The 27,904-nt window shown below is 46.1% G+C and overlaps 1 protein-coding gene across 4 annotated transcripts in view; it reads right to left on the bottom strand.

Annotated features, from left to right (window-relative positions):
- Window positions 1-27,904, bottom strand: part of LOC126849312 (protein groucho-like) — a 66,330-nt gene that overhangs the window by 12,524 nt on the left and 25,902 nt on the right. For all 4 annotated transcript variants that reach the window (XM_050591024.1, XM_050591022.1, XM_050591026.1 and 1 more), the window contains 3 exons: window positions 13,202-13,339; window positions 9,367-9,646; window positions 5,296-5,321 (listed from right to left, as the gene is read on the bottom strand). In XM_050591024.1, coding sequence (XP_050446981.1) covers window positions 5,296-5,321; window positions 9,367-9,646; window positions 13,202-13,339 — 444 coding nt within the window. The remainder of the gene's footprint in view (window positions 1-5,295; window positions 5,322-9,366; window positions 9,647-13,201; window positions 13,340-27,904) is intronic.

Raw genomic sequence — 27,904 nt, 5'->3', positions numbered from 1 at the left:
GATAAACAAGCTTCTTTAAAGTCCTATTCCATGACGGATTTAATCTTTCCCGATCTTCTGCAATTTTCATAACGATATTGCGCCACAGAAGAGAAGAGTACTTCAAAAAAGGGGAAACAAAAAAGAAGGAAGAATAAAATGAAGCCGAAAAGCGGACGCGACGAGGCGTTATTAAGGCGCCATGATGTTTTTAATTAATTAATTCACGGAAGCCGCAGATTCACCGTCTCATAAATTCCGGTGTCGAGAGTCGGGAGAGTTCCTCTCTGCGAAAGGGAAAAAGACGGGAAGGGTATAACCAGAGAAAGTATGCAAAGTATTTAAAAATATTAAGTATCCCCGAGAGAAGAACGGATATTAAGACAGAGTCGGAGAGGATCGGCTGGCTTGGTGGGGACTAGAAGATCGTTTGAGTTAAGAGTAGGGGAAGGGAGAGAGGGTGAAAGTGACAGCGACGTGGAAACGGAATTACGGGATCGGCGCGGTGGAAGGTGGTAGCAGAACGTTTCAATTAGTAATTAAAACGTGCCGTGCAGTAACCCTCGCCCCAACCTCCCCCCCGTTCCCCACCCGCCTTCTCGCGGTACGATGTGGCTCTTGCTCTCTCTCATACCGTCGCCACCGCCGCCGCCATCTTGTAAATTAATTAATGCGTTCCTAACGAGATCAGAGGCGTCGGTAAAGCAGGAGGGTTGGCTAGTTCTCTACTTTGCCCGCTAAAGAACGGGGGTGAGAAATTCAAGAGCGTAACTCGCGTCTCGCGCACCCCGTGTCGGACTTTAAAATTCTCCACAGCGATCTTAATCGAACATTTAGTTTGATAATTAAGTACTGAATCAAATATTTGATAAGAAGAATATTGTATGAAATTTTAAATGAACAACTGATACAAATTTTTGATCTCTTGCAGTTTCCTCTGTTTAATGCGTCTGAAAATTTTTTTGAATTTTATAGTTGCATCGTGAACTTGAAAGGATTTTTTAGCGCGCAAATATTTCGAATTTGCCATTCCGTAAAAGTAGCCGCGAATCTTCACGTCAATTTTTCGAAACGCCTCCCTATCATCGTCACAGCCCTGGGCAAGGACGAATTAGTCTGTTCCCGGGGGTAGACAGCAGAGACAGGGTGTTAGTGGAAGGGGATGTTGGTCGGGAGCTCGGTGTCAGGATCTCTCGACCCTTTCATCGGCGCTTCACCCGCTTACATAATGCAGCCACTCTAATTAAAATAAATTACACTCTCACGCGTCAGTTCGCTCTTTTATCTCTCTCTTTCTCTCTTCCTCTCCCTCTTCTACTCTCTCGATCCTGCACTCGTGCTCGTTCTTTCTCTGTGTTCCTCCCCCTTTCTCACTTCCCTTCCTCCTTTCTCCTCGCCAGCTTTTTTTCGCTCTCACCCTGTCGCTTTTTTGTACCACACTTTCGACCACCACCACCCGGGTAACGCCTCCTCTTCCACCCTCTCTCACCCCTCGCTCGTTTATTTGCACTTTATTCGAGATTTAATTTACCGACCTCCGGCGACAGCCTCGTTGGTGCGCGCTCGACTCTGTGATGGGATTAAAAAGGCGGGTAGGGGATGATAGGATGGAAGAGATGAAGGGAGAGAGGCGAGAGGGTCGCGTAAAAGTTGAAAAAAGAGTAACGCGACCGCGAGCTTCGCGACCAATGGAGAACGAACTGCCGGAAAATGGCTGAACCAAGGAAAAAGCGAGGAGGCGTACGAGGGGTAGAGGTACGAACAATCGATATCGCGGCGTCTCGATTCGTAGCCGATTTTCAATTCCCGGAACAGCGACCGTGTATATAACTATTACCACGACATCGCGACAGCTTATACACAGTAAATAATGAAATCGATTTCGATTAAACGTTTAAAATCGTTCCTGTTTTTGAGATATCGAGGTCGTTGGCGCGGTTGCACGGCCTCCGGGTTACCGAAATACAAGGGGTGAAAGGAAAGCAATTTTTTTCCCGATTGATATTTGATCGCAATTAACGCTCAGCAAATTGTAGCGGCGTCATAGCCCCGAAATAAGCGATAAACGTTTATATGTATTGTTGCATCTGCATCAATGTGTAAAGTTCACTGTGTAAGATCAATATTTTCATCAAGATACGCGATAAAAAAAATAATGAATCAAAAAGGAAAAAAAAAAGCTCTCTTCTACAAATTATATAAATGTGAACGATATATATTGTCACGAGAGATTTTCATTGTTATATATCTTGTAATTGTTTATTAAACGCTTCGCGTTAGAAATAATGTATTCATTAATATGAGATTTAAAAAACGGTAAAAAAAAATAAATAAATAAAAATACATGTGTAAAAATATACAATAAAATTTGGCTTCACGATTACAATCGATTTTGACGAAAATTATATTGACATTACAATGAAATAAACTAATACCATCGCCACAGATATTTTCCTCATCGCTATCGAGATTAGCAGCTTTCGCGACAATTTATCGTGACCTGATAGCGAAACGACGCGTAAGTACCGTGCAATTCAATTAAGCTCGCGCTTGCGTGTCGGTTGGAGTAAATTAAGAAAGCTCCTCCCTTTTTCGTCTGTATCGGTGCGATAATAAAATATTCCGCGGTTGCCTCCTTTCTCTTCCACCGTCTCCCTTTTTTATACAAGAAACAGCTGCTTTACGGTGTTTTATGTACTCGTTATGAGTCGACATTTCGATGAAAAAGATGGCGAAAGAAGATTGTTGAATAACTCGAACAAATTCTGTCCTCTTTTTTTTTTCCTCTTATCACACGACAATGACGATGACGATGTTAACGTCGACGTCGACCTATAAACATCGTAGCTTCTTTTTCGCATCCTCGAAAAGCTTCGAGGTATTCCGCAATGCACAGAGTAAATATCTCTCGGGTTACGAAAAATCGTGAAAACGGAGAAGCAAAGCGCATCTCGCGTGCGCGAGAAAAAAAGAGAGAAAGAGAGAGAGGGAGGGAGGGAGAGAGAGACGAGGCAGGAGGCAAAAAGTAAAGCTCCCATAAATGAAAGGAGAGGTGACTTTACTGGTACGCGAATAATAACGACTCGCATTCTCTCCGGCTGTCGCCGGTTTTCGAATTGAGATGTCAACTTTCTCTCTCTCTCTCTCTGTCTTTCCCTCCTTTTTCTAGTCCCTTGCCTCTTTTTCTCTCTCTCTATATATAACCCCGTTCTTCTCTCCCTTTCTCTCAATCTTCTTTTTTCCATCTTTTTCTAGCCTGCCTGGCGATGGTTTGCCTCTTTTCCGCAAGCACCGTTCTTCCTCGTCGATCCAATCACGAGATCGGATTGCACGGTAGAGGATGGAGGCAGGAGGAGCACGGAAGGACATGAAAATGCAGTTGGGTAACGAGCCGCCGAGCGGAATAGAAGTTTTATCGTGCAGCCTGCTCCACGTTGCTGTGGAGAGAAGGTATAAATTCAAAGTGACGCGAAAAAGCGGATCGATGGGAACGTAATTCTTCGCTCCTCGGAACTTGGTAAGTACGGCGTCAATTTGTTCGATGGCTCGGAACTCCCTTCCCGTTAAAAAGAAGGCGATAGACGTCTTCGCGTCGAGATCGGACTGCCGATCAATACGGTATACATACGATAAAGCATCTTGAAATATCTTGACAGAATAAAGAAGGTAGCGAACTTTGAAATGGGGATATGAATGCGTAATCATAGCTCTTTAAAATTATCACTTAAATGTCTTAAATTATTAATGCGTTAAGAGAGAAAAAAAAAGAAGGAAAAGATTAATGATGAAGTTTAGCAGAAATCGCAATCGTCTAAAGTGTTTCTGGGATGAATGAAGATATAAAAGGCAAACGAAAAATATGTAGCGAGGAGAATATAAAAGGACTTATATCTGCCCGACAATCAGTAATATTATATGACGCTGAGGCGAGTAACCCCATTAGCATTCATATTTCAATTTCACAGCCCTCAGGGTCGCAGTTTGAAATTGTGGAAGAGGTACTCGGTCAGAGCGACGAACGGGGGAGATAAACGGAAGAGAATTCACACAGGGAAGAGCCAGAGGGGAGAGAGAGAGAGTAGGCACCGACGCTGGGATGAGAGGGAAACGTACGGGCGAAAGAGGAGAGCTAATATCGATAGCAACCTATTACCATCTATCTCCATACCAATGTAATGGACGCGCAGCCCTGATTATCAATCCGTAATAATTGTGCATATTAAACGGGCGCTAATTATCAGGCTGGCAGCGTGCCGCGGGCGCCATCGCCATCGAATCCAACGAGTTACAACTCGACGGCCCGCTCGCTCTCGTAGTAAATTTCACCACGGCCGAAAGAGGATCAATAAACTCCCCCCCACCCAAAAAGGGGAAAAAAATTCGTCGTCCTCTCGGGTGCGAAAATATTCGCGAAATCAAATATCAAACTGTGTTTTTCGCGATTCGCCAAGTGGTACGCGAATTTTTCAACGAGCGTGAAACCTTAATCGCCCATTCGTTTCGCCGCATCGGTTAATGCGGGAACGCTGTTACGACGCACGGGACCGTTTAATCGACGCCTGAGCTAACTGCGCTCATCGATATTCATCGATCCCGGAACGAAAAAAAAAAGTAGGAGAACGAGGATGGGAGTTCCGACCGCGGCGGCATTGATTCGCCTTTTTCGCGCGAGCCTTTTGCCGAGCGATCGATCGATCGGTAGGACGATCTCGTAGGACACTCGAGAGACCTGGGAGGCGGAGAGCGCAAACGGCGGTACCCTCGAGCGCTCTCGAAGCTTTTTTCCTCTCCGAAACGCTTTTAATAAACGCGCGCGCCGCAACTAGCGGACGCTTTATGTTATCGAAGAAGGAGAGAAACGCGGAGAAATAGAGAGATTGAGAAAGTGAGGGAAAGAAAGGGAGAAAGAGAGAGAGAGAGAGAGAGAGAGAGAAGTCGTTGGATGGTCGATGAAAGCGGAAGGGAGTGCTTTTGACGACGAGCTTTTTATGGCCCTGTGTTCCGGTGTTCAGGCTTTTATGTCCATTCCGTGTTTCCTCCTCCTCCTTCGTCGCCATCTCCGCTTTCCATCCGCTCTCTTTCCTTTTCTCCACGCTATAGTGTATCGCGCTAATTCCCTCTTTCGCTCTCTCGTTCGTCCATCTCCGCTATCATCCAATAATATATCGCGCTTAAGCGGCAGCGTAATTTCGCTTTATGGGGTGAAATTTTACGTACTTGGCAGTACCAGAGACACGCCAGTCTCTCTCTCTCTCTCTCTCTCTCGTTCGCGATAGATAATGAAAAATTATCTTAATATTTAAATGTGGTACTCACATGTCTCTCCTCGGCTGGATTGAGACCTGCAACGTAAAAATTTCGCGTGAGTTACACGTAAAAATCGTACTATCGTTAAAACTAGAGATACAACACCTAACTATGGTTTTATTCGCGAAATCTCCCGTTTTTCAGATATCATCATTCCCTCAAAGTCGACAGATCTATCCCTGACAGAATGAACGCGCCCTGAATGTTTTTCATTATTATTACAACGTTGAAAGCGAATTGAGTCGGCGATACGTCGGCGAAATCTTTTCCCGCGAAAAGAAGGAGATAAAAGAAGCGGGAGATGGAGTACGCGAGACTAGCTAGAGTTCTCAAGGATTTCCGAGACAGCGGTAGAAAGGGAGAGGGAGAGAGAGAATAGAGAAAAAGAAAGACCGGCCGGAATAGGGAGCGAAGAAAATCCAGACGGAAAAGCTTTGTCCTCGAGAAGCTGAGTTCATAGTTTGCCCTCGCTCGATTTCCCCAGCCCCTCCTTCTCCTCCTCCTTATCCTCCTCCTCCTCGCTTAGTACACTTCGGTCTCGTAGGAAATATCTTAACGATATCTTTTTCCTCCCGTTACCCCATCCTACCGCCAAGTAAGAATTACACGAGCCGTTTATGTTCCTGGTGCACCGGGACCACTATAAATTGCCTCTCTTTTCTCTCGCGACATTAACCACCGCGGAAATAAAATATTTTTATCGGCGCGCAAGAGACAGAGTTTCGATATCCACGTTATTGAGGCGCGGCGTCTCCTTAAAAATAAGTTGCACGATAAAACGCGCATTTTCGTCGCTCGATGAAACCTTAATTCCTAAGCTCCCATTTGGACGACATTATCGAATATCTACATCGACCATCGCGACGAACGAGTGGTTTTACTATTATAGTCTTTTTAGTTCGCCAAATAATGGAAACCATAGTCCCGGGAAAGATCTTATTAAGCCGGAGAATTTTCTGATATTTTTCCGGGTACGGTCGCGAGTAATAAATGTAAATATCATGCGGAAGAGGCCAAGGATCGTCGTTCCAGGGGTTAAAATCCGGGAATCCACGAGCAGAACGCGTGCAAAACGGAGCACTTTCAAAAGAGAGAAAAAGAGAGCGAGCGACAAGTATCCTTCTTCTCTTCGCGCTAGTCTAGATCTCGCTAATGCCCGCCATCCCCCTTTTATCCTTCCCGCTATCCAACTCTTTTTTCCTCCCTCACTAGACTACTCTTCTCTTTCTCGCGTGCGTGCACGAGCGCGTGCGCTCGTAAAAGGACGCGGAAGAGCGCGCATAATTTTCTACTAAAGCGCAAAGAGGTCGTCGAGTGTTTCCGAGAGGCGTTTTAAGGACCCACGTACTCGCCTCTTGTCTCCCATCTTAAGACGAGCTAAAAGTACCGAGAGTATATATACAGCTCGCCCGTTAGTCGAAAAATTACATCAAGAGTAATAGATTATTAAGTATTCAAATCATCCAACAAAAATCCTCTTTGTATTAAAATCGTACTATATTTAATTAATGGGCTTACGTTTTTCGTCGATTAATTCACTTGGAGATATCGGTTCTCGGGTATTGAATTGCGGTAAGATCAATCCGCGGGCTAAGGAAGGAGAGAGAAAAGAAATATTTTCTTTTGCTAGTATGCCGAGTACTTTTAGATTTCGAGCGCTACACAATTGATATGGCGAGATGAAACCAGTAACGTTATTATCACTCGCGTCATTCCCGCGTACCGCCTTTTTCTGTTTAGTAGTCTCGCTGCTCTCGTATTTTGCAAGGCCTATATCGTAGGCTTTTCCGAATTGGCAGAGCTGACAGAGCGGTATAGGTACGCGCGATCGACTTGTGTCGAATTTATAATTTATTTATTTAATAGGCCTCTGAAAATCATGGCACGCCCTCGACCAATAAGGAGCGCATTGCTTATGTCGCGAGAGAGCACTCGATTTAAAGAAAGATAAATATCCTTTCTTCGTTACACGTGAAAGCCTGCCGCGAGCCAAGTGTCGGTCACGAGACGCGAAAATCACATTCAAGAGTTCCGAGACGCAAAATCTTAACATATTATTTCTATCGCAGCAGCGATATAGAAATAAACTTTGGTAAATTGAGCAAGAATCAACGCCTCTATTATAAACTCCAACAATGGTCAACACATTTACTTCTAATCGACCATAAAAACTGTAAGCTCATAAACTCGCTGAACGAGTGAAAGAAAAAAAAAAACGCGACCAGCCGTTGGCAGATATTGCGGCGGATGTCTGAAGATGGAATCGTTTTAGGACGCGAAAAACCATTAGAAGGAGAGCAAAACGATAACGGGGCCGCGGTAGTACGCGTTGGTAGAAACAATTCGCTTCGGGCAATGTTCCGGAAAGAAGAGAAGAAGTTTCAGTTGTCACGACAGAAATACTGGGCCGTTACACGTTTCTCGGGGTTTGCGCCGAAATCTCGTTTCAAAAGAGTATCCGCGAACGTTGACAATGTGGACTGCGGTAGATTTGTTTCTTTTTCATCGCGCTTTTTCACTCTTTTTCTATTTTGAACGAAGCAAACGCATGTTCGCGCTTTGACGAGAAAAAGAAGATAAATTTATAGGACGAATATAGTCGAAGAAAACAGATTCGAAATAATATCCAGCATTATATATTTCGCAAATATGAAAAGATAAACAATTTATTATTCCAATTTTAATTTCTGAATTCTAAAATCACTTCTGTCAAAGTGATTGCGCCAAGATCGGCAAATAATCCATTACGACAGTTCCGACAATAGTCGAAAAGGCGAAACAACACGCGGAGCAAATCGGCCGGAGGCTACTATATACATCTAGCTCGAGTAACATAGTTAGGTGCGAGCGAGTCGAAGGAGAGGATCAGAGCAGGGTCAGAGTGGAGGCCATCGGGGAATAGAGACAGCGAGTAAGGGTGGAAGGCGCGGGAAAGGAGAGGGGAAGGGTTGTGGAAGTACACTCGTGTCGAGAGGAGATTCTGAGTGCTCTCTTGAGAGATGGTTGTGGTTAGAACGAGACACGCCGAGCGAGACATCGGGGAGGAGCTAAGAAGCGCGCGAGAATAAGGGCGAGAGAGGCGAGACGAGGGGAGAGAGACGAGTCTCTGGAGCACCGCGTGCATCTTCGTCAGCGCTACGTGGGGCCCTCCCGAGAGCGCGAACCAAGATCTTGTACTCGTGACGTGCCAACGAGAAGGATGGAGAGGAAAGGAGAGAGAGGACGAGGACTTAAAATCGTCGAAGTAGATTCTCGAGGTCAAGATCGAGAGTTTCAGGAGCTTCTCTCGGATTTAAGCACGGTCGTTTGCGTCATCGGCTCCAAACCGTATTTAAAATGGCACGAGAAGGTACGGCTTAATTTCAGTAATTTTCGAGCGATCGTCTCGCTCGCAAAGTAAGTCCCTCACTTCTCACAAACGTTCTCACGAGCGTTTTCATCCGTTACACCGACGACAGCTCTCAACGGATTAATCGTGTTTACGTTCATCGTCGCTACATATACCGCTGAATCATCGATGAGATTACGAGTCACGACGCGCGCGGCAAAACAACGTATCGTCTTATGAGAGGATCGGTTACCGGCTTATTCTCACAGAAGTGAAGATAAGGGATTGAACAGCAGGTAGCTGAGTTATGCGAGAGATACGAGACGAAATTGGATACGCGACTCGTTCCGCGAAGTTGGACGGATCGTTTGGCGCGCGAAATCACGAACGACTCGCTGAGTGCGCGAGAGTAGTCCGATAGTCGAGTCCGTTAAAACGTACTTCCACGAATCGAATCTTCTCTATTAACACACAGCTGACCTCACGTTTGTTAAGAGATTCGCGAGAAAGATTTACTACGCGTATATTTAGCGATTGATGAAATCGAAAATCATAGAGATATTTTCCTCACAATTTTTAACGCAAAATTTGATACGCTCAAAATTTAAGCTTTTACGACTGTATTTTATTAATTTTGCAAAACCTATTTTTTTTAGACGCATATGTCGAGTTTAAATATATCGCAGATCTAATATTTAATAAATTTTTAAATTTTGAAGATTTAAACGGTCCAAAAAAAATGTGCGACTTACCTCCGTTAGGCTTGAGATCGTCAGGTTGACCTCGATGAAGATCCGGTTTCGTCAGCATCGACAGTGGATGCGCGGCAGTGCCTCCCGGAGTGGCGGCCGCTCCCGGGGGGAGGCCCAAACCGAGAAGTGCAGCGGACGCAGAGGTGGGGACTGGTATACCGGCACCCGGGCCCAATCCAGGAAGTCCGGGTATACCCGGATGTGGCCCCATCGCCGCGCCAGGCGGCAATTGCTGGGCGTGCATCTGCTGCAGCAGTCTCGGCAAGTCGGGCCTCTGTTGCTGCAACAGCGAGAAAAATTTCGCGTATATAAATAAAGTTGCTTGCGCAACCTCGCGATCGTTATCGCGATATCGGGATATCACCGCCGGTCGCGCTATCGCCCTTCGTCGATACGCGTCGCGAAGCATCGCGTGAAAAAGATTACGTGTTTGCACGTACGTAGATAAGCGCGGGACGACGCGAATAAATATCACTGGGATCACGATAAATTTCCAAGATTAGATTAAATAAGTGGCGGGGCAATTAACGGACTCGAGAGCGCGTAACGGTGCCTGTCGAGTATTTCCGCTGTAATTAGCAGATAAAAGCGAACGGGTATTATTCCGCGAGACGTGAAAAAACGCGATGCGCGGGAAACGAGGCGATCATCGCTAAGAGCGCGGCAGATTGGAATTGAAGGGGGCAGGTAGGATGGGGGAAAACTTTAATAGCGCGCCGATATTATCGCCGCTATGGCTGCACCGCAAAAGAGAGAGAGAGAAAGAAGGAAAGAGAGAGAGAGAGAGAGACCCGATAGAAGAGTTCGGAAATGATTTTTACGGGCTATCGGTTTAGCACGATGGTATAGTGTGTACGTTGCCGCAGCTTCGTTAAGAGAGTCTGTTTGCCGAACGTGAACTCACGTTTCCAACGCGGACAAATGCATAAGCAAATAAAATCGCGCGAGCGAGCGAGCGCTCGCGGATTTAAAAGCACTGCACGATGGGTCTCCCCTTTCTCTCCTGTCCCCCTCCCCCCCTACTCCTCCCTCTCTCTCTCTCTCTCTCTCTCTCTCTCTCTCTCTCTCTCTCTCTCTTCCCACCCGTCATAATTGATCAAACAATTTCGTTCCCGCGAGAAGACAGGAAAACAGCGAAGGAGCGAACAAAAAGCAACGCAACGATAATTCGCTGGAAAAATCGCTCTGCTTAATTCCGGTCACGATCGCGCGTTTTCTGCTGGTTTTCTCTTCCTCTCTCTCTCTCTCTGCAAATTTCTCTCTTCTTCTCGCTACCGTCAGCCGCTGCCGCCGTTACGCGAAAATACACTTCGTTACAGTCAACGGAGAGGCAACTTTCCATTAGCAAAGCATACAAATTGCCGAGTAAACTCCGGTAAGTTTGAGTAACCCCCGCGTTCCACCTCGCTCGGGTAAATCAAAGGCTGCGAAACAAGTGGAAAGACTTACGCGTTCTCCTGTCGGACGAGCGAAACAACGAACGAGCGAAACGCAGGCGAAAAGTTTCGCGAAAATCTTAAGCGTATCTCGCCCGTAGTTTCCTCGTTAGTTGGACCAAGCCGCTAGACAAATTATGGACCTGTTCAGCGCCGTTTTAACGGTTCGTGAATCACGGTGCGGGCGGAGGGTAAACGAGGAGGAGAAGACGAGAGACGGGCGAAGCCCGTAGGAAACTGAGCGAGAGAGGAAGGGAGGATGGGTGCGCAGACGGCGAGTCGGAAGAGCGGAGGGTGTACTACACCCACACCTCCGCCTGTATAACCATGTACACTCGTTAAGGCAGGCCGGAGCGAATATTCCGGGGGAGTAGTTTGCCGAGATAATTAAATGGCTTAACGATATAATAACCTCGCGTCGAGTGTCGACTGTCTGAACAAAGAGCCACCCACAAAACATACAAACAGAGAAACGTTTATAAGCGTGCCGCGTCACGTCGCCTTTCCTCGCGCATCTGTGTCGGCAGACGGAGATTGAGTCGCGAAGCAAAAGAGACAGGATAACAGAAAAAGAAAAGGAGGAAAGAGAAAAATGAGAGAAAGACAGAGAGGCGGTCGGCTTTACTTCGGTCTACGCGAAGCCATTTGCCAGAGATTCGAGGAAGTCGAAAGCCCCTAGGAAACCTTCCCCAGTTTCCACTCTTGATAGCGATAATAATCCTGACCCGGGGCTGCTATCCTCACGAATCCAACTTCCACGCGAAGTGTTACCCTCTTACCCGTGGCAGGAAACCACCCTCATCTTTGCGCCGAGATTCCCTCGTAATACTGTAGCAATGCGACGGAATGACGAGAGCGGCGCTTTGACTCGCGGCGCGAACAAATTGTACCAAAGTTTCCAGATGCAAATTTCATTTTAGAAGCTCTTGCTAACGAGCAAGAAAATATACGCAAAAAAAGCACGAAGAAAAGATAATAGAGTCTCTCTGAAAATTACATTTAAAAAGTCGCATTAAAATGAAATACACGCGATTTATATATATCTTTGTCTGTCATTATAAAACTCAGAATAATCAAAATAATTTTTATAAATAATTAAATACGATAGTAATTAAATGCGACATTTCCTCGTCCCAAAAGGTTTCGACTCGCGATCTCTTTTATTTCTAAATGCAAAACAGCTACGTCTTATACTCATACTCATGCGAGTCTTCTCGCGGCACCTGCCGCCAACGCTCGTTCTCAGCACTTTTCATCGTCACCGACGCCACTTGCTGCTGACTCGACCAGACGCAAAGCTACAGCCGAGAAAGATGGAGGATCTTGAAGGAGGGGAGGATCGTCTCAACTTTCTTATATTGCGTATAGTTGACACTTGGTAAGCGTCTTTGAATAGGCAATCGCCACAAAAAGAACCGCGATCGATGCAAGGTGCATTTATACAAGCGTGTCTATTACCAAGGCACGTAAGTCAAGTCAATATCATTCGTGATATCGAAGCTTTGCAATTACCATTTTCCATTCGCCGTCTTAAGTTCGTTGTTTACAGTAACAATTTTAATCGCTTATCATAAAAGAAAATACAAATCACAAAATAATTCGCGAATTATTTTTTGAATTATATTTATTCCTCGGTATGTTTATCCATAATAAAATCGTGCGCACGAGCGGCTAGTCCGTCGCAGCTTGTCCGATTCGATTTATCCATATTCTGGTGGGATTTAAGAGAAGAGAGTAGACTAGGATGGGCGGTATTTCGGAATCCTGCTAAGGATTTGCCGCACGTACCCCAACAACGTCGCAGATCCGTGGAAGTTTCTCTGTGTGGGAACAAGAGGTCGGGGAGGGAGAGAGGGGGAGTAGAAGAGGGGTAGCTGGAATGCTGATTAGTTGGCGTTCGTGCATCGTAACACTATAACCTACCCCCGGCGGCCTGGGAAACCAGACGGGAAGACTCCGGATAAGATTCAGGGGAGAGACGGCTATATAGGTGGCGAGAGCGGATGCGAGGAGCGGGGTGAGAGGAGCGAGAGATCGAGGAGGACGGGGAGAAAGAGCCGGAACGGAGGAAGAGAAGCCGGTGGCTTAATAGGGAGGAAATTGAGTGCTCGAGTAATATTGAGGAGGATTCGGGATTCGCCAGGATCGTATCCGTCCCGTCCGCTTTTGGATTCCTCGGACGTGCATCGGCTTCCAACGTGGCGAACCCCCGCAGGGGTTCTCCGTTCGCCGCGAATGCTTTTCACGCTGAAACGCACGCATATTCATCGGGCTGCCACGCATCCGGTCGAGTATGCCGCGAGCGCAAACCGCGCCGCGATCAGCGATCCGACACGATGATATCCGACGACAGCACCGAAGGGTCCGCCCTTCAAACGACCGATATCATCAGCACTTACCCCGATGATGGTATTTAGTTCGGTCATGGTCACTTGTTTGGCTCTGTCGACCGCTGTGGCGACTTGCTGCTGATGCTCCTGCGAGAGAAACGGCAGAATCTGTGCGATGATGGCGTTCAATCTTTTCGCTATCTCCGTCTGAAAATAAAAATTGTTTATCCATAAAAAAAAATTTACTTTTGCGAAATTATTAATATTATATCTCAAGTAAGACACATTTCATATCCTTGCTATTTTATTATATACATATATCATGTATTTTTCCTTTAACACAATTAGAATATTACTTAAGAATCAAAGAAAATCGAAAAAGAAAAATGAGAAATGAGAAATGAGAAATTAAAAGAAATATATATATTTCGTCAGACTCAGTGCTGGTTTTTTTCTTTCATCGAGTACCAGTTACGACGAAGAGCTGTTCGATCCGGCATTACATTACTCTGTGCCCGGGGCCCCGGGCGGCTTGTTCCGGGTCGTTAAGAAAGGTAAGGGCTAGCTTAACGCGCCCTCGCGAAGGAAACGAGAAGATGCAGGTGCGGCATAACCGACTAAGGGTGTTTACGACGCCCTCCGGCTGGAAGAGACTGCTGGGAATTAAATTAAATCCAGGCAAGATTGCCACAGTGGCGTAGGCATTCGCGTGTTTTAAAGTGTAATTTTGCTGCAGTCTCATTTATTTCAACATACCAATAAATATTCCCCATTGTTTTTTTATGTCAATTTAAAAGACTTTGGATCTTTAGACAATAAATATATATATCTAAATATTTTGTTAATCTGTAAATTAGTAATTATTCAGTATTTAATATATAAGTTATCTCGATAAATAAAATTATTCTTTCGGCTTATTTTTCATATTTCTTTTTTATCTACTGACTTTTACATAAAATATCTCAAGTACAATCATTGGATAATCGTGCTCAGATCCATGCGCTGTAAAGCTGGATATAATAATTCACACGGCGCAACATCGCAGTGCGAAACTCCATTTAATTATCGCGGAATCAACAGGCAGTGCACGGAACGAAGCGGAGCGCGGACCATTTTCGACGCTTTCGTCGAGAAAATGAAATCACTTAATTACCTCGACAAAGCGGCGGCTCTGGCGCTCGTTTCACCGTCAACGCGTACAATTCGCACGCTCGAGAGACGCGGAAGCGGAAGCCGCCGATTCGTCGCGAAACGGAAAGCGAACTGCTGGTTCTTACGTGCCCTTGATCCGTCCCGAACGATCCGTCATAAACGCCTCGAAAATATAAGCCTGGTGAGCTTGCGGCTGATTTAAACGCGAGCTTCCTTCAACGCGTTTGCGCCACCGCTTAAACGTACCTCGGAACCTGCTAATTGAAATATCGCCGAGCCACTGAAATTCTTGGCAAGTTTCCCTCCCTCGAGCACATCTCGACAGCTCGGTGAACGAGCGCAAGGAGAAAGAGAGAGAAAAAGAGAGGAACGAAGAAAGAGAAAAGAGAGAGAGAGAGAGAAGGACCTGTTTTAATTACTCGTCGTCTTCCGAGTGCAGGTTATTAAGCCGCTAATTATAATATACGCGAAAATGAGTCAAGCGAGATATCGTATACATGAGAGCAAGGTTTACATAGCGATAGAATACATGTGCGCGATACACGGAACATGTAACTTTATGAAATACCGGAATGTTAAAAGTATATTTTTTGTGTACATTTAAATGTGTACAGTCAAAAATGTGAATAAACAAGAATGGAAAAAAATTCTAAAGAAAAAATATTCAGCTTTAAAAACTTGATATGAAAAATCGACACATCGATAAATGTATAAATTTACGAAATTAACTTTAATTTTATTCCTTATATGCAGAAATCACTAGTACTATTGAATATACGTTAAATGTGTTTAACGATTGACGCATTATCATGAAACTCAAATATGCGAATGAAAATAGCTCATTATCATGAAACTCAAATATACCTGTGTTGATCGCAATAATAACATGCGGAGTGTGTTTCGCAACGTGTGGTAAAGTCCTATCCGGCGTATACTGTACAGTAGTTTGTTGCAATACGAAAAGCAGAAGATTCCGAGTGAGTGGTCCCGGAAGACCCGGGAGGGAGAGGAAAACATTGTGGGCGAGAAATGGTGGCGCGGCTTGAGGGAGGAAGGGACGACAACGGAGGTGGAGCAGTCGCAAACGTAATTGCGTTGCCGAGAAGTTTTCCCCGGGTGAGAGGTAACCAAGAAAATAATGAATGGGATGCTCGGCTACTGCTCTCGCGTCGCGAGAGAAACAACCAAGACGGAGAGAGAGAAAGAGAGAAATGGCACAAGTAGAGACCCGAGTTTTGGTTGGCGGCGGTGTTCTCGTTCGCCTGGATTTCATACGAGGAGAAGAGATGGAAACCTCGCCCCTGAGAATGAATTTTTCTCTCCAGTTGTGCCAAATTGGACCAACGAAGATTACTTCACTCCGCGTAGCAAAGTCTTTCGCGGCACGAATGGCTTTTTCTTTAAAATAGCACTTGAGCAGCGGACGTTGTTATTCGCTATCGGTATATATCGGGAGCAACTTGAGATTTCAGCAATGACGCAACATCTAGGATGAACCGTGATACATGTAGAAAATATCTTCGTCGAGATCTCCGAATCATTTTCAGCAATTTTTCTATTTTCTCCGAACAGCTGCGTTCTTTCTGACATTACAAGGAGTCGTGGCGTGCCGAAACGAAATACGCAGATGCCCCGGCTCGTAATATCGCGAAAACCGCAAGAAACTCTCGCAAAGTGCTATCTCCCCCCGCCCCCCCCCCTCCCTCCTCTTTTCCCACTTACACGTACATGCGACGTCGCTTTTGTGTCACGCAGTTACAAGCACACGCGCATTTCAAAGGAATCAGGCACTCTCTCTCTCGAGAGATGTTCTCCCATATATATAAATAAACTATAGCGTATATCTAAAAGCAGGCAGCAACATTCACGACATGAAAATGCAAAGCACCCGAGTACCGTCGATAAAATTTCCCGTCTGTAAAACGGTGACGTGAACCGAATGCTCTTTCACCACCCCGACTCGACGCTCTCGATATTGCCGATAATCCGATACTCGAAGCTGCTTCGAGATAGAGAGAGAAAGAAGGTAGTCGAATCGCCTCCACGAATCGGGTTGCGTCTGTATATACGATGTTATCGAATATCGAAGCGTGACTTCTTATTTCTCATTTCGCGCGCGACGCTCTTATTTTTAATAAGAATCTTTGCGCCATCGGAAAATATTTAATCGAAGAGCCAGCATTTAGTATTACTAGAGGGATGAGAGAGAAAGAGAGAGAGAGAGAGAGAGAGAGAGAGAGAGCGAGAGTTTGCGCCAACAAAGCCACGTTCGCCGCCAACCTCCGCCGACCAAGCGGAAGCCGTTACTTGCGCTAACGAGTAAACCAACGGCTGCTCGTCGGACTTTGGTGGTATTATGCTGCGCGAGCAAATAAACTGGCGTGTTCGGCTAACTCCCTGGTTTCTGGTAAGCCCCTGCACACCGGCGGCGGTTCTCGCTCGCTCACTCGCTCGCTCGCTCGGCTTGTAAAGCCCGGCTAACGTCCGCGTGATTGCAATATCCCGCGGCTTGCGGAGAATACCGGATGTAACCGTGTGTACGCGCGCGCGCATCTGTGTACACACGGCTGGACCAGTATGTGCAAGAGCGCGGGTGGGCTGCACCAGAGCGAGAGCAAGACGCGAGAGAGAAAGAGGAGCGCCACCCGTTAAGGCATATGACCGGGCGAGCGAGCGAAAAGCTCATTGTCCGCCGTTGTTTCGTATGTTCCGTCTCCCGTTACCTACACCGAAAGTTAGATTAAATCAATTTTCTGTCCCGCATCGCGTCGTGTTAATTCCTACCGCATCGCGAAACAGCGCAGTAGCGACAGCTCTCTTTCCGCCGCGTTCGTCGCGCGACCACGTGAAAAGAATCGATAATGCTCCGTGTCTTTTGTTCCGTCTATCGCGCGCATCCGTACAGCGATACGCGACTTAACTGACAAATGGGTCAAACGCCATAATAGCAGGAATTTGATACGAGAGGAAAATGAGAGAAAGAGAGATAGTCGGATCCGTTGTTTATCCGTGATACATACGCGATATCTGTGCGCGAATAATATCAATTTGAAAATATCCGGCCGTTCAGAATCGTGAAATCAATTAGATCACGCGGTTCGCAATCGCGCGTAGAGGAGAGGGAAAATCGCACGCGTTGTGTATGTCGTTCCAGCGACTATGTCACGCGTGACGAATATGCGACACGCGGCAAATATCCGGGGAGATGTGGAGCAAAACGCGAGCAAATCCGGGATGAACGCGTCGTCGAAAGCCGGACGCAGTAGCAACGCCTGAAATTGCTTGTATAAATATTGAAGGCTCGCCATTTTCATTCGGTTAATTTTCTCGCGGTGGACACCAGAGAGGCCGCGATGAAATTTTATGCGCTCCGCGCGTCTCTCGACGTCATTGCACACGCTGTTCCGTAACGCGATGCGGCGGCACGCATGCACGCACGCAGGCAAGAGCGTGATTTCGTTCCCGAATGGGGGGGAAAAAAAAAGGGAGAGAGAGAAAAATCTCGATGTCGCGTAAAATGGTCAACTCGAATAACTCAAATCGCTGTTAAACGGATTATCGGAACGAACGGGTTACGAATGACGATGATCGGCTGTACATACATTGTGTCGATGGTTATTGTACCGCGAGATGAAGAATACAATTGCCAATCGCGATGCGGTTTCCGGTTTTGATTCGTGCTTTAACACGGCGTAATAGTTGTCCGCGTTGTAATAAATCTAATACAATTTCACATACAATTCAATACTTCTCTCTCGCACCGTTCTTCTCATTAAATACACAATTAGATTTATACATTTTAGTCACGCATCGCAAAACTCGAAATACGCTTCCAAATTACGATAGAATTGCCGTGAACGAAATTAAGGACGAAGAACACTCCTGCGAACATAGCTGAGGCCAATTTCCAGAGACAGAGGGTAATCGACGTGACGCGAAGGAGAATCGAGAGAGAAAGGGAGACAGAGAGAGAGAGAGAGAGAAAGAGAAAAAGCATTGTACGTGAATGCTCGAGGGTAAACAGGCTACAATCAATTCGGGGTTCGTCGTGGTCGCGCAACGAGAGCGGCGAGGGGTAACTTGGAGTGGCCGCAATTCGGAGAACATCCACAGTGTGTACGAGGCGTACGTGAACGTGAACACCAAGTATGGTACGGCATGCATGTGTATATGCGTGTGATCCGAGAGAGAGAGAGAGAGAGAGAGAGAGAGAGAGAAATCGTTGTTGCCACTAGCAGTCGGTATTGCCATCACCAGCTACATCGTCTCGCTAGAAATGCCAGGATAGAGAGAAAGAGAAGGGGAGGGGGGATAAGGAAGATGAGAGCAGAAAGGACCTCAGGTTCTGGTTAGAGATCCCTGGGCCGAAGGAAGACGAAGAAAGGGACGGGGGCTCGCTGGAGAGAAGGATAAGTGGTACTCGAGTCGCAGCAGTAGCTCGGCAAGGCAGAGAGACCCGACACACAGACAGCCCCGACCCCGAAAGATCGAGATGTTTGGATGTTTGAACGTCGGAGTGCTGTCTCAGCACTCGAGCTTCCATCCATCCTTCCCGTCCATCCCCTCCCCCTCCCCCCGTTCCTTCGTTCCGACGTGCTCTTCGCAAGTGTCCTGATCTCGCGCGATACCGGGAATCTACCGGGTGACTCAAATCTGTTTCAGATTGACAAATACCTGAAGGGCTGCTCGAATGTTACTTATCATCACAGCTTTCCTCCCTTATATGGCTTAAAAATGATTATTGCAAAAAATGTGGAGAAAATTTTAAAGCGTATCCGTGCGCGAGCAATCTGGGAAAATTTTTTCTTTTACCTTCGCGCTTTATCAAATTAATCGACTTCTCGGTTTCCACCCTCTTTCCGCACAAGACGATGGCAGAGACGGCTTGGCAGAGCGATCGATCAACGAGTGTCAGAGGGTTACGGTCGGCAAATTAGTGGCACTCAGGATATTAAACGGCCAGAATACCCATCTTGCAGTGCGCGCGCGAGCACGACCGCGATAGTGTCGGTAGCCAGCCAATAATAGCAGCGAACTTCGACTCGGCTATTAAGAGTTATGTACAATCGGGTGGTTGTTAGAAAGATGCTGAGAGCCATTATCGCCGTAGCAGCAGTCTTTTCATCTCAAGAAGATATTGTGTTATTGAGCGTCGCGATTACCGTAGACAATAAAATGGCAGTCTTTGATTATCATTATGATTATGTCGCTGGCATCCAAGCAGCTTATTCAGAGAAGCGACGTACCGTTTAATATTTAAACAGGGGCAAACGTGGATTGACTTTTCGCGCAAACATCATTGCGCAGGGTTTCGTTTCGGAGTTTATCTAGCGAATCTTGGAGAAAAGCCGCGAGAGAGCGAGAACGAGGCAGTTGATAATCCCAACCGCAGCAACGTATTCGTGTGGCTCTCTGCGCGTATATACGATGGTCAGTCTCTGGTCGAAGCGAGTGTGGGGCCGGTAAAGACCGCTAAGCCCACCTGATATGTCCCTCCTCATCCTCTCTACACTATGACTACTACTCTATCTTTCTCTCTCTCTCTCTCTCTCTCTCTATCTATCTCTTTCTCTCTTGCTTCATTTCCCTCTCACCCTTCGCCACCGCTGACCCTTTCCTTTGCACCCTGCCGAGGGGCAGTCCGCTTTCGAACCGCAAACCGCAACGGGCTACTGCCTTGATTAAACGCGCCATAGACCGCCATTATCGCTGATTGCGCTAAACATTAACGGACTGGCCGCCGAGGCCGACCGACCTCCTGTTCTCCATCCCTTCGAGTCTCACTGTATGTACAGTGCCCTCTCTAACGGCTCGCTATTATTGATATAGAGTGAATTTCGAACGAGGTGTATCCTCCTTGCACCCATTTTAACGCTTGATTTTGTATCTTTGACAAGTGTTTCGTGATCGGTCCAAATGACACTCGATTCTCACAATTAACGCGTTATCGATACGTATATAAGACATGCGCAAATCGAAATTGAATCATCGTCAAACCTCATTTACAATCGAGTGGCATCGATGCATTTCTACCGTGTGCCAAGTGGCGCATAAGACCTCACCTCGAACATAAACGCGCAACTGCGGTAATCAACGCGGAGAAGTCGAGAACGGGACAGAATGACATCCATCGCGGCGCAAAGCGAGCAAATTAGTTCCGTAGCAGCGAGCGGAGTCTCGCCTTATCCTACGGATGCCATTAAGACGCCTCGTTAAGAGTCTCCCTTGCCCTTACCCACTCCCTTTGCGCGCTCCATCCCTTCCCTTGGTCTTATTCCACTAGCCAGTGTCTTGACACTTCTCTACCCTGACGCTCGGGCACCTCGAACGCATTCGCCGTAGCACCGTCAACGACAACTACAACGACGACGACGACGACGACGACGACAATCCGCATTGTCGACTCGACTTTACGACCGCCCACCGAAACACCAAGAAAATTATCGTCGCCAAGCGACCCCCGTAATTCTCCGTTGGCATGGCGAATACCGGAGAAAACACGACTTGCCTTCCTTCCTTCTCCATCCACCGAACGTCCCTGGGGTTAGCTCGCGTAGGAAGTACAATTAACTTAACGCTAATTGCGAGATGAAGACCGAGCGGTGCGGTGAAACCTGCCTCCGGCAATTCGCAGACTCAATTACTCAGTCATATGATACAGTGATTAAGCGTGCTAGTTTCCTTTATACTCTCCCCCTGTCCCGCTCCCATGAATTTTCCATTCTCTCTTTCTCTCTTCCCTGACTCTTTTCGCATTGCAAAAAACACCAAAATTACACGATTCAACACCGCGTTGTAAACACCACGTGGCTGAATGAATAAATTACGTTGAGATAAAAAGTATTATGTATCCAGTAAACGAATGAATTCTGAAATTCAAATCTCTTGAAATAAAAAAATAAATTTAAAATAAAATAAATTTCACCTCTGAAAATTTTGTTTGAATTCTACGTTAAAAAAAAAAAAAATTTCTATTTCTTTTATCACAGATGAAATGTTTCGCGAGATAATTGCCGTATCACGTTCAACATACATGGTACTTAACAATATTTATAATTTTTTTTTTTCTTTTCTTTAGCACTCCTTTCCCCCTTGGTCCTTTTAACATTCATTGAAAACGGGCGCAAATCGTAAAGAGAAAAAGAGACAAAGGGGAGATAAGGGCGAAATTCAGATGGATAAAGTAACATGGTATAAAGTATGATAAAGCAGGCAAAGAGAGGGTGATCTCTTAAGGACACCTCTGACACGAGAGGGCTCGAGGCTGTTCGTTCCACCCTCTCGTTGATAGCCGACATAACGCTAACGTTCTTGCGTCGATAAAAATGCCGGGGCTCGGCTGGATAAAGTCGACGAGGGTCGGTTTCGGCGGGAGCTGCTTTCGAACTATAGAGTAAGCATGTAAATATACCCACGAGGAAGTGTAACGTCGCCAATCTATATCCCCGAGCGTACGTTAGATTCGTGTTCCTTTTGTTCGAAACTAACGTTGGCCAGCGAAAACTTCTTATCTCGTCTGCATTCACGTAAGTTTGCTCAACTCGGAATGATATCAAGAAGGTTTGAACGTTCCACGTACAAACATGTTTAATTACCACAAACATGTTTAATCATCAAGCATGTTTAACATGCTTAAGCTCCTCACGGCTTATTTCATTAGCAAACGATCTAAGCGAAAGATCTATGTAATCTTTCGATAAGCGAATGAGGAACGTTAGAGGGCATAATAAGAAAATAGAGATCTTATCATGTCTAGTTAACGGCGAAGACTTGAATGAAGATAGTCTCGCGGACGGGTACGATAAAGATGATGATAATGGAGCAAAACCGGAATCTCCTTTTTTTTTCAGACCACCCACTGCGCAGCACCTGTACACGTCGCGATACGGCGCGATATACACGCGCCAAGTGAGTTTTATGGCTCGCGGTTTAAATACGATGCTTACAACATAGAAAAAGGATGAAAACGCCGCATGAACGTGCCGCGCAAAACGCGAAGAAGCGACAAGCGAGGGCGCGACAAGAGAAAGAGCGAGAGAAACGGGGGTCAGTCGTAAAAGTCGTAAAAGACGAGTGATAAAAGCGTTCCCGATGCCGCCACCGACATCAGGGCCAGTAGGTAGTTACGACTCTCTTGGGAACGGTCACGAGAGCCGTCTACATGGATCTGAAATCCCGAGAGTATCTCGGCAATACACATACACACACTCAGATGCCATTTCTCTCCTACCTCTCTCTCTCTCTCTCTCTTTTCTTCTCTCCAAGACGAGCTTTTTAAGATCTCGAATTAACGATCCGGCTTTTTCCCGCGCAACACCACGAATTTTATGGCAAGAAATTTTAAGTGTCCGTTTGGAGACGCGAGAATTAAGCGTATCCCTCGTATTTCGCCCGAACTCCCAGAACCTTGAATTCGATATAAACGGAAAGCTGAAAAAAAAGAGAGAGTAATAAAAATTCATGACCCTCCGCGGTCGCGCATCGTATACTTATATCATTTATGTCATAATTGCAGATATTGCCCGCGCGAATTTTTGCGCAGACTTCTTATATCGTGCGGACGCGAGTTAGATAATTAGAATTAATTAAGATCGTATATATCGGAAAGAAAAAAAAGTAATACGATTACAATACTTCTTAACTTTGCATTGTATACGCGAAATGATTCTTATATATTTCCGATAAGATAAATCGGAATTGGAACAGCCTGGACCAGTCAGAGGTAAATAACTCGACTTCCTGTTCGCGAAGAGAAGAATATGATTCGATTCGCGTGCTGATACTCTCATGCCGGCGAAATCCATTTGCGACGGATAAAACTATTCGCGGATTGCGACGTCTCCGAGCAACATCCCTTCTATCTGCGGGGTAAAAGAGGAGCGTATTGTGCACGTGGACGAGGAAAAGAGAAAAGAGATCGAGGCCGCGCGGTGCCCGCGGTTGAAAGAACTTATCGTGTTGAGAGATCGCAAGTATGGAGAGGACGTGTATCGGGTATATGGAACCCCGTCGATATCGCGGATTCTTGCGCTGAAAGCACATCCGACTGGTGTGTATGGTCGTGTACACGCGCGCACATACACACACACACACACGTAACAAGCGTATATACTCCCAGCGGATGCGCTCTCGCGACATTGAGAAAAGAAGGACGTAGAGACACGAGTGCGAGCGAGGATAGACATTTCTGTGTATATTTTATTGTGCACATATTGCGAACCGCTCTCCGCCAAGCTGCACGATATACACGAACGCCATGTCAAACTCACACCGACGCGACGTACCTCTCGCTAGGGAAACCCCCGGGTTTCGGTGGCGGCGAGAGGTCGGGGAGGATCGCGCGAGTCGCGGTTGGGCGGGGTCGAGGGAGAAAAAGCGAGGAGCACAGCGCGTGGAGAGGTCGACGGCGGTGGCGTGGAGAGCTCGATTTTTCCGATAGCAAATTTTGCTCTTCGCTTTTTCCCTCCCGTACCAACCCCGGAGCCACTGCCACCAACGCGTCCCCACCGTCAACCATCGCCGCCCAACCGACCACCCATCCCTTCACCCTCTGCCGCCTTTGCCCTTCCTCCCCCGCCCCGGCGGCGGCTCCCGGGTTTCCCCTTCCGGCGTGTATCCCGTTCCTACCCTCTTCCCCTCTGACATCAACGACCCATTCGTTCCTCCGCTCGTCGCGGCGGCCCAGACTCGCCCTCTTTTTTCTCTCTTCTGCCCACGATCACCCTCGCCGCGCGGCGTTCTCCCTTTACCACCATCCTCGTACCTCCCCGCTCGCTTTCCTCTCAATCACCATCTGCTCCTCCGCCTCCACCTGGCGCGGCGGCTCGACCGATCAAACCAGTGGCACTGCAGACACAATAAAAACGGGAAAAAAAGCGGCGGCTGCGCACATATTTCGCGCAGTTACTCTCTCTCTCTCTCTCTCTCTCTCTCTCTCTCTCTCTCTCTCTCACGAATAAGGGATGACGGGATACCGGACGCTTTTGAGAAGTTATTCATGAAGCGCCCGACGAGATTCCTCGAACGTATTTTTTTTTTTTTTTTTTTCTTTTCTATCCAGACGCGACGCCCAACGCTCTCGATAAAAAATATCGAATCATACGGTTTTACAGACTCGTTTATTCGACCAATCTCGAAATCGTTCGACGATTTCCTTGACACTTCATTGCTTATATTCCCTATCGTTCATCTCGATGACGAATCGAAAATTCGTTTCGGATATACATCGCGCGAAATTGTGATCGGTTGATTTTTTTCCCCGAGCGAAAGATGGAGCACGCGCCAACAAGGGACCGCGAGCCGAACGGGTATTGACCATCCGATATCGATATTTCGCGACGCTTTATCGCGGACATGCTCGTTAAACCGATAAATGAATAATGAGCGCACTGTATATGGGATGGATATGGAGAGACAACCGTGGGGGACAAGCGCCGCGGGGCACAAGGGGAGGGAGGGGAAGTGGAGAACGCGCGCGATGGAGGAAGGGAAACGTGGGCAGAAATGGGAGGACGCGGGTGAGGGACGTGAACCAGCGAATCGAACAAAACAACGAAATCGAATCACTCGTGGTGGCCGCCCGTACTTTTCATGCGTGAATTTTCCAACTGCCCCGACACGTACTGCAGCTGCGGAATCGCCGGTAATAGCGTTAGTAAAATCGAGAGTAATGCCTGAAAGCGTTTACAATACGCATCGCTTCCTGCAAATAAAAACGTGGGGCGCGCGTGATCGCCATCCAGCGCAACAAAGCGCGACCGCGTGATCATCATCATCGGCCGATGACATGCGACGAAGCGGGTCAAAATCAAACGATACCCATCGTGTGACGCGGCGACATTTTCGATTCTCCTATCGATGCGGGAAAAAAAAAACACGATAAAAAGAATGGATACGGATAAGGCATCGATATTTGTTTTTTTCCGTCACTAAATATTCTTGGCATCAATTTTTCAGCGATTATCAGTCGATATTTATAATGTCCGATATTACACGAATAATTGTACGTCTTCTCTCTTTCTCTCAATCGATTGATCAATTTCAAAGTGGACGATTTTCTCTTGACAGTTTTTCTTGTTGTCTTTGTAAATTACATAAGAATTTTTTTGCCGATATACAAGACGGATCTTTTAATATCGCACTTCAACCGATCGAAAAATTTAGCCGCTGAATGTATTTGTGCAATATACATGCATATCCATAAACTATCATCGGGCAATCGTGTGATTCCGGCTGACAATGATTATCGTACAGGTGTAACAGGAAAACGTAACAGCTCGGTTGCGGTCGGACGGCTGACGATGATGACAGTAATTGCCGAGAATTAGCGACGTTAATAATCCCCTCCAGGCGGGTGGAAGAGAACGGACGCGTTTGCCTCGATGCGCGGACACTTACCGGGCTTGTTCGGCGTCCATTAATGTAACACGCCGATAAATCCCCAGCGCGCCCGCGTTATTTTGCTCTTTCGCATCGTCGAATCCGTTATTCATTCCCGCCCGTTCTCTCTCTCGCCCTTTTTTCCATTTTATTTCCATCGCGCGCCCGCGAACGACAACGCCCGGCCTCGTCATAAACGAGAGCGGGCTATTAATCGCGTGGTACCGCGTGGCAGGAGCGAGCGTGTCGACGAGGCGGTGATACGGCATTTCGATTTTATAAATATGAGACCGGATACACACATGTACATGTGCGCGCGCGTATACGAGCGTGTAAATCGCGCGCGCACACGCGATAATATCGTCTGATAATAATAAATCCCCGTCCGTCCGCGGCTAGCAGAAGCGATAAATCCCAACCGAATTAAAATTATAACGGCGATAATAATCATCGTCTCTCCTGATTCAGGAAAATACGTGACACCATCACCGTCGTATTTCAAAGGGCGTCGTCTCTCGGATGCTTACCTCGAAGGTATCAAGGGCATAAAACGGCGGATACGACACGATCGCGCGCGCTCGTATTGCGATTTCCTATCGAAATTTATATTCCATCGCTCCGATACGTTTCACACGATATATATCTTGTGGTCTGTTACATGTAGCGTATGAATATATCCACGTGGAGAAAGTCCTGAAAGAGTTATGCTTCTCATTCAACCTTAATATGTATGTAACTTTACTGCGACGCAGTAGACTTACTAGCGGAAATCCGAACGTCTCGACCGTATAAAAAAATCACCGTTCCTTCTCTTGCAATATTATCCTTCTTTCCCCTTCGTGCAATCTACATATCAATATATTGCTATATATTGGTATACATTTTTATATACCAATATTTTTCCATATATTTTGCTTTTCTTTATTATCCAATGTTAAAATATAAATGTTATACATGCAAATTTATCGAGACAATAATTTAAACATATTTTTAAATTTTATTATTCGCATAATTATCATTCAATCTGTCTTAGATATTTGCGAACGCGTCGATGCTACCATCAATCGCTCGAGTATATGTAGGAAAGAAGGGGAAAGCAGATAAGCAACCTGCTACCTGACTTGCGTCGTTATTAGTTTTGTGTAGACCTGTCGTGAGATCTTATTCATGATTTGAGGGAGACGCATCCTGCCGGAAAAAGGAGAGATGGAAAGAATGGACGAGACACAAAGGGAACTTGCGCGACGGGAGTGGAGAGAAAATAACGGGCTCACACAGCTGCTAAATATTCAATAAACGTGAGCATTACACGTCACTGCACGCCTACGCCAAAGAGAGATTATGAAGAAGGCGCAGATGAGGGGGCGAGAGAATATCAAAAGCAGACGGAAGAGAGGAAGGATCGCCATTCATTCTACTTGATCGAGATTCTTGTTCAATAGCGTGTACAGAATGCCTTCTCTAGGACACTCGGAAGCTACGTCGCCGATATTGCTGGCTTGTCGATAATTCGATGAATCCATTTGTACGTCGGTTTTAAAAACAAGATACCTCGCAAACCTCTCGCAAATGACGGATCAAGGAATTATTTTAAAGATAACAATAAAAAAATATGCAGCTTCTTTACCAGATTTATATGTATATATATATATATATATATATAACTGATTAAAAGATTGCGACCAGCTCTCGCTGACCATTTGATTTGAACCGACATGTCCTATAATTAAGAGATTAAATCTCGTTGCCGATCGATTAACGCGTTTTTTCTTCTTTTGCCTTCACGAGCCTCGACGACTTTAAATTATTCGATTGAACCCCATCTTTTTCTCGTCGTCCGAAAAAAAAAAAAGAAATAGAGTCCGCTTCAAAGAAGGATGAAATCAACGTTTCGCGATGGTTGTCGTCAATGAATGCACACGTGCGAGAAAATATAAAATTTAAATCGGCCGTTCGGTAGGATGAATATGGATACAATGCAAAAGGAACTTGATTACGAAATCTTTGTAATGCAAATTTTCCAAATAAATCTTTACTCAAGAATAATACGTAGAGTTTGACGCGAATCTATATGCGAGACAAAAAAAAAAAACAAAAAATCTTATTTGATTTGATCGTGCAACGTGAACAGAAATAAAAAAAGCTCGACGATTCGCTCCGAGTGCTTCTCGAAAACATGGTAATCTCAATAGTTGCCGATAAAAGTTTTGCGAATCTGGTTGTTTTCTTCTTTTCATTGCG

Source organism: Cataglyphis hispanica, chromosome 4 (assembly GCF_021464435.1).
Source record: "Cataglyphis hispanica isolate Lineage 1 chromosome 4, ULB_Chis1_1.0, whole genome shotgun sequence".
Classification (NCBI taxonomy): Eukaryota; Metazoa; Arthropoda; class Insecta; order Hymenoptera; family Formicidae; genus Cataglyphis; species Cataglyphis hispanica.
This window is presented reverse-complemented; position numbering and strand designations above follow the sequence as displayed.